The 7,976-nt window shown below is 40.6% G+C and overlaps 1 protein-coding gene across 4 annotated transcripts; it reads left to right on the forward strand.

The window, feature by feature from the left end:
• The first annotated feature begins 451 nt into the window (after positions 1–451).
• Positions 452–6,611, forward strand: tal1 (T-cell acute lymphocytic leukemia 1). 4 transcript variants are annotated; one of them, XM_043223371.1, is made up of 4 exons: positions 452–585; positions 2,098–2,710; positions 3,752–3,873; positions 4,995–6,611. In XM_043223371.1, the coding sequence occupies exons 2-4, from the start codon at positions 2,265–2,267 to the stop codon at positions 5,423–5,425; spliced, it is 999 nt and encodes a 332-aa protein (XP_043079306.1). In that variant the 5' UTR covers positions 452–585; positions 2,098–2,264; the 3' UTR covers positions 5,426–6,611. The 4 variants fall into 4 exon arrangements, with proteins under 4 accessions (XP_043079306.1, XP_043079304.1, XP_043079305.1 ...); XM_043223369.1 differs by having other exon boundaries at positions 481–676; XM_043223370.1 differs by having other exon boundaries at positions 483–681.
• Positions 6,612–7,976: the final 1,365 nt, after the last annotated feature.

A 7,976-nucleotide genomic window follows, 5' to 3' on the forward strand; every position in this document is an offset into this window, starting at 1 on the left:
ACCCGTCCGGCACGCTTTACTCGACGAGGGCGGGTTACTCCGTTTAATCCGAACGCCCGAAAACGCTAAAATGTGTAAAACAAACAGCCGCTAATGGTACTTTTCAGCCCTACATCCCCAGCCGATATCACTGGAAATGTGTTACTTTTGGCCGCATAATTAATTTCTGATTGAGCCCTGAAGCAGTTCAACAATATTACGCGTTCGTTTTTTTTTCTCCCCCCGCCCCCCCTCCTCAATCTGCTGAGTTATTTTTTATGCATATCCATTCACAATATAAGTCTATATTTTTCTCTTCGCATTTGCCCTCGATAAAAAGCAAAATAATAATGAATCATTTCATAAATAATGGGTTTAGGGGCTTATCGACCGCGCAGTGGCCGCCACCGCGCTCTTATCTCGCCTGGCCACATTGCGCCCGTGTTCCGCTCCCCATACTGAGAGGCGCGCGCTGGACGTGATGTGGAATTATATAGACCTCACTTCCAGTTCCACACAGCACTTCAGTGCATCTAAAACCTCAGACATGGATGACCCTCCACAAAATGGCTCCATGCACACACTAACATCCACCGCCCGACGACGGTAAGAGGCGAATATCGGCGTTTCCGCGCTCCTTTGATACTAACGCGGGACACGATTAGGCTTTCTATCGACTCCAGACGATTAATATGAGGTCAGGTATGATTTATATAAATTTTATTTGGTCGTATTCGGTCTTGGAGCAAATAGGCCTTTGAGCCTGCAGAATGCAGATATCGATTTGCCATTTATTTTATAATCAACGCGCGTTTTAGACGCGATCGTTTAATCCGAAGTTACGAAATTCTATTCGTTTCGATTCGATTTCCCACACACAAAAAAACCTCCCGCCTTGGCATTTTCCTCTTTTCCGTTCAGGGCTTAAAATAACAGTCAACATAACTCCCATCAATACACGGACGGAGCGAGAATTATGAAGCAAAAAAATCACATTTTGGCCGGGTTGTTTGTTGCTAAACACGGATTATTTATTTTTCAAGTTCGCCAGCGAATTATTAGTCCTATTCGAGAGCGTGCACATAGCTAGCCTGCGTTTATTATCTTATAAATAAATAAGACGCATTATTAAATAGCAACGGAGAGGTAAATGTAAAGGCGCATCTAAATCGGATATGGCGTGGGCTATTAGTAATGATCATGTAGATTTACACACAAAATAAACTTTGGATGGTCTGAAAATGAAAACAAAACGAATATTAACGTGCATTTCTTTTTTTAAATCAGCGACGAAATGGCATTAAAAAAAATCAGCTAGCTCAGCCTACAGAAAAACTGAAATATATCTATAATATTTAGAAGCAGACAGAAATGAAAGCTGAACGTAAAAATGTTAGTTTTCAGCCCCACTCCTGGGTAAAAAAAAAAAAATAGAAAAGAAAATGCTTAAACATCGCATACAAATCATACCACGCTGACATTACGCCTACAAATAGGTTAATATGAATTTATATATCGAAATAAACGAAATTAGCCTATAGCTAGTAGTTACAGTAAAGAGCCGTGCTGAAATAACAGCCTCCTAAAATAACGACAGTAACGTATTTCAAAAATATGATTTCATAACAAAACTATAAAGTCGCTATGAACGTGTCCTGTGATAACCACGCACGTTGAGTTCTGTTATAAATGTACGACACGTTAGCAGAAGATAAGCTCATTCCCAAGAAAGACACCGGTATGACACGCTTATCTCCAGATACCACGAGCAGAACGATGATACGACAGACCAAGGTCAGGTCGAGACCAAAAAATAAATTAAAAAAACAAAAAAACACAAAAACACCACCGTGCATATAGGCCTATCGCAAAAGAAACCGATTTGACCGGAAACCCTTCGAAACGCGTCCACTGTTTATTCTCGAGAACGAGCGCGTAAACCGAGCAGGCCTTCGCGCAGCTCAGCGAGACACACATGACACGTGTTGTCACAGAGCCGCCGTGTTACTGTACCCTGTCAGTGTTTCCAGTCACGCCCGCGCTCGGCACAGGAAGGATGCGCCGCGCGTAATAACGCACGCGTTCAATCAATGATCCTAAAGGTGTGTTCTTTCACAGGTGACCTCCGAAGAGAAGCTAAACCGCCGCTGGATCGATTGGTTTGGGAATTACAATTAGCTTACCTTTGGATACCACTGTACATATATATATAGGCTACCTGTATATATAGAGAGATATATATATAAGCTTTGGGGGAAAGCGGTTTTCGGATTTTTCACTCAAGGATGATGGAAAAACTGAAATCCGAGCAATTTCCGCTCAGCCCGAGCGCGGAGGGCGACGCCGCGCCCGAGGAGGGAGACGCGCGCGGGAAACAGGAAGGCACGACGGCGGAGACGGGAGAGCATCACCCCCCGGAGGAGCGCGGCGTCCTCAATGGCGTTGCCAAGGAAACGGCGCACCACGCCACCGAGCTAAAAAAGGAAGTGGCGGTGATCGAGCTGTCCAGGAGAGGAGGGAGCGCGGATATAAAAGGCAGAGAGCTCAAGGCAGACATCAGCCATAAGGTGCAGACCACCGAGCTGTGCAGACCACCGATTCCTCTGCCGCTGCCTCCCAGAGAGCCGCTGAGCGACACTCGAATGGTGCAGTTGAGTCCGCCCGCTTTCCCTCTCCCGGCTCGAGCGATGCTCTACAGCAACATGACCCCGCCGCTCGCCACTATTAACAGGTAACCTCTGCTTTCCTTTCACTGCGTTTATACGAAGCATTGCGCAATCTAACTGCATTACACACTTTTTGAACGTTTCGACTTTCGCAAGTCTCTGAAAATCCGCAATTTTTCGATTTTATGTTTTTTTTTTCTTTTCTGCGATCCACTAAAATAATCTGCAATTATTATATTTTTTTTTATGATAGCCTTACCTGGCGTGATCGTTAAGCAACGCTGTAATCCAGTCGGACTCCGCAGTCACTTGCAATGATTTATTCAGCCTGTTCACATTTAGATTAAACGGCACTGAATAACGTTTTAAAATAATTCTATAAATAATGCATGAAAAAAAAAAAGATTAATCTTCACTTTTTGAATCCGTTTTCGTTTTCTCTCATGTTAAATATAATTGCATTGCATTTTCTTTGTACAAACATTCTGTCTTTTCCACTTCTATTCTATTCTTTTCTACTTCCAGGCTATATCAAATATGTAAGCACTTCGTTTTCTCTATCAGCAGTGTAATATGTTAACGATAAATGTGACACGCTAAGCATATTTTAATACACTCTACCAAAGCCTTTTCTATTGTGTATATATATATATTTTTAGGTTTCAGTGATTTCTTATTTTTAAAGTCATTAGTACCTTAGAACACGTAATACAACGCATTAAAATGTATTTTTACATGCATTTCTTAAAGCTACTGCTACTGCATTTACTTAAGTGCAATTTAAGGGCTTTTTCATTTTCTAAGACTTCGTATCTTGGAATATGTAAAACGGATATAATGCATGAAAATGTACTTTATACGCTCATTCTCTTCTATTTATGCATTTAGGTGCTTGCTTTATTTTACACTGGAACGTGTCAAAGACAAATATAATGAATTCATTTATTTTTAAATGCATTTTATTTTTCTTCTAAGCTCTCTCTATTCTTTTCTATTCTATTGTCTGTTTTGATCGGTGACATGTGAAGCACACAAACAGACGCTTTTTTTAGGAAACACGGTTTTTCTTCTTTCCAATCGCTCACACGCCGTGCCTTTCTCCTCAGTGGTTTTGCTGGAGAAGCGGATCAGTATGGGATGTATCCCAGCAGTCGAGTGAAACGCAGACCTGCGCCTTATGAGGTTGAAATCAACGATGGTAGGAGCATTTTAGATCTTTCTAAGTATGGTAAGCCACTCTTTGGCTGTGTTTTTTCTCTTTCTGCTCATGATTTGCCATCCATCATCTGATTCACGCTCTCCATTTAAATCAACATCGCGTGCCAAAGAAGCCAGATTTAGTAAAAGAAAAAAACTGTACTAAAATATGGAAGAACGCACACAAAATGAATATGATAAAAATAAGATAACTGCTTATATTCTGTACAATTATGTGTGTCACTTTTTTTAATCAATCATTATATTAATCATCATGCACTTTTAATATAACACTTATTTTTGGTTGGAAACATCACATTAGTTGCACTTGCAAAAAAAAAAAAAAAAAAAAAAAAAAAAAAAAATATATATATATATATATATATATATATATATATATATATATAGTTGGATAAAGTGACAATTTCCATGACGCCAATATCTTTGCATCCCTAAAAATCATACCGCATTGCACAGAAATGCACTTCTTAAAATAAACTGGGAGCAACATAATCTCGTGAAACAAAGAAGATTTCAGACAGTAATCAGGGATGTGAGAGAGACAAAAAAAAAAAAGGTTACAGTTGCCAATTGGGAAAAAAAAAAAAATCAGTGTATGCACTGGAGAGATAGCCGCGAGTTGCCTATAAAAATGCAAATATGAGTCAATGTGTTTGGCTGCGAGTGCTGAGACAGAAAAGCAGGATACTGATGAGACGAAAATATCGAATGCACGACACAATGTGTTCTTATACGATATAGAGGAGCATCAAAGGTAACGCTACCCTCGCTGCCTTTTCGAAAAACGCTTTAAATTATTCCTTAACTCAAGAGGTTGGGAATCCATTTAACTAAGTGTAATTATATGAAGTCACTGGTGCATCAGGCAAAGTGAAGCATTGATAGCCCTGTTCCAACAGAGCTGTCTAGGATGAGAAATGGCCCTGAATAATTGAATGTAAAATGCCATAGATAATAGAAAGGTTAATTAATTCTCAGCTAAATAGGGCGAGATAAAAAGCTAATCTATCAGTGAGAAGTGAGCGAACACCTTAGGTGTGTTCACAAGGAAACCGCTGTTAAAGCACTCAACCGCGTCGCAGATTTGTTACGAACAACCCCAAACCTGACTGCGCTACCTTTGCTCCGCAGGTTCACAGCCCAAAATCGTGCGACGGATTTTCACGAACAGCCGCGAGCGCTGGCGGCAGCAGAACGTGAACGGCGCCTTCGCCGAGCTGCGCAAGCTCATCCCGACCCACCCTCCGGACAAGAAGCTCAGCAAGAACGAGATCCTCCGCCTGGCCATGAAGTACATCAACTTCCTGGCCAAGCTCCTCAACGACCAGGACGACATGGTGGGCGGCGAAGCCCCTGCCCGCGCCGCCCGAGACGCCACCCTGGCACGGGACGACCTCCTTCAGGAGATGCTGAGCCCGAACTCCAGCTGCGGGAGCCTGCTGGACGGAGACGCCAGTCCGGAGAGCTTTACCGAAGACCAGGACTCGTCGGTGGAGTCCAGGTCTTCGGCGAGGGGACTGCATCACTCCAGCCACCCGCTCGACGGGAACGCCCAGCGATGACTGATCCGGCGCCGACGGACTGAGAGGGGGCGCAGTGCTTCATGGACCTCAACTAGCGTATGTTCATGTCGTGTGCAAGCATATTCTTACGTATGACTTTCTGTTAAGCTCTTCTCTTCGCGCTTCGACGCTAAAAAGGCGCCCTCCGCGGTGAAACGCCGGTACGGGGTGGAGAACGTCAGGTAGATTTTGAAGTCCACACTTTAGGCTGGGAATTGCCGATCGCCACCTGGGAACGAGAGAAAACGGACTGAATGGTACCCACATCTCATCAGGTACACCGCTGTGAAGGAGGTCATTGGAAACAGCTGGACTAAAAAAAAAAAACTGAACAAAAACAAAAAAAAAACGGAATAATCCACCCCCCCCCCAAAAATGTATTTTGCCATCATTTACTCGCCCTCGTGTCACTCCAAATGTGATTTTCCGTGGAACCTAGAAGAACCGCTCAATGAAAGTCGACGGACGCCGTTGACTTCTATTGTACAGACCGCTTGTATTGTTTGGTTTGAAGTGACACGAGGGCGAGTAAAGGGATAAAAACCGACGACGCTCTTGATTTTGGGTGCCCCCGGCTTTTGGCTCCGTGCGACGACAAATGTGTACATACTGGGAATCGTAATGAGTTGAGTATCGCTAACGTCAATGGCAATAGCGGCCAAACGCTATTTGGAAAAAAACGCCATTTTGTAAATGGTTTTTTGGTATTATGTCTCGAATCCCACACGCATACAAGAAAAATGGTGGAGGAGGTACAAGAACGTGTACATAGACCGGGATAATGTCGTGTGTCTGTAACGATGTTCCTTTAGACTGTTCTTTTGCATTGTGATCATGGTACACCATTAATCGGCATTTACATTTCACCTTCATTCATTTCTTCGTTTTTTTTTGGCTCAAACGCCCCTCCGACCCCGACGCATTCACGGAGTAAAGTTCTGTCACTTTATTTGACTTGTATGAACTTGATCTGCTTTTTAGCAGAGGATTGAGTAACCAGTCTTGGTACCTTTAAGTCTTCTATTGGGTATTAAAACAAGCAAGCAAACAAAAATGGTTATTTTAATGTGATATTTAGTAGAAAGACCTTTGTCGTAAGGTGAAAAATCTATCTATGAATATATGCAATGTTATATCACACAAATTTTATATAAAAACCCACAAAAATAAAAAAGACAAACCTGAACGCGTGTGCTGTTCTTCTGAAAAACACTGCGAGCGCGGACATGACGCTCATATTGTAAAATGTCTGAATTATAATAGTCTTTTCTGTTGCCATGACAACTGTAAAGGTAGAGAAGGGGGGGGGGGGTAATATCCAGCAGAGCGTTTTACAAAGTGTCAAAAAACACAGGGATTAAATAGAAAAAAATATGCATTGAAGGGACATGCGAGATAGATGAAAATACTGTCAAATCACTCATGCTAGTCGGGAGTTAAAGGAAGAAAAAAAAAACCCAATGTATTTTTAGGTAAGGAACAAAATGTTAAATCCCCGACATGAAAAATGAACACAGTGGGACGTGATTACAAGAAATACCTTTAATAAGATTTAGATTCAACTATATACTGGAGGCGCTTAGCATGAGGAAAACGAAGGTAGGCCCCGCTCTTATTTTAAGGTTTTGAAGGTGTGAGAACGGTCAGGGTCATAACAGGACGTTACATGGGCGTCTGAACCCTGGGAATATGATTCTGAAGGGCTGATAAGAATCAAAGCCAATGAAAAAGCCATTGGTGGATCTGCTGGCCCCGAGGGGCCCTACAGGGACCGTGAAAAACTGATCCAAGGGCGGTTTCCAGAGCAATCACTGATCCACACCCACATACACGAACGACCTTCTCAGTCCTATCGGCTGCAAACATCTCCACGGTAACTCTTGATTTCATATCAAGAGGAGATAGTATTGATAGTATTTCGTGAATGTTTAACTAATTAAATAAGGTGCTTTTAAAAGACATGGAAAATGTGAACTTTGACACTGAGCTCAAAACGCAAGACGCGTAGATTGATTTATTTGTAGCGATATTTAATGAATTGCTCATAGTGTAACAAAAAAAATACTATATATAATCATTATAAAAATAAATAATATTAAATATTACATTATTTTTGGTAAAAAAAAAACGAACAAGACAAAACAGAAATATTTACTTTGACATTGAGCTTGAAAAATTACTTGCAGTGATATTTAATGATTACAAGTGAATAAATATATAATTATATATTATTAGATAATATTACATTATTTAATATTATATTTTATTCTGTAAAAAAATAGATTTTTGTAATAAATGATTAATGTTGTATAGAATTATTTGATGTTTATTGACAAAACAGTATTACCAAAAAGTAAAATAAAAATAAATGAAATAAATTATAAATAAAAAAATAAATAACAAAATCAATAAATAACTATTAAAATGCACAATACTACACAATATAATATTTACATTTTTCAATATCTATTCATGATGCTTCAACAAACATATTAACCAAACAGCATTAAATTAAAAATAAAGGACCACAGATAAATTATAAATGATAATA

Source organism: Puntigrus tetrazona, chromosome 22 (assembly GCF_018831695.1).
Source record: "Puntigrus tetrazona isolate hp1 chromosome 22, ASM1883169v1, whole genome shotgun sequence".
Classification (NCBI taxonomy): domain Eukaryota; kingdom Metazoa; phylum Chordata; class Actinopteri; order Cypriniformes; family Cyprinidae; genus Puntigrus; species Puntigrus tetrazona.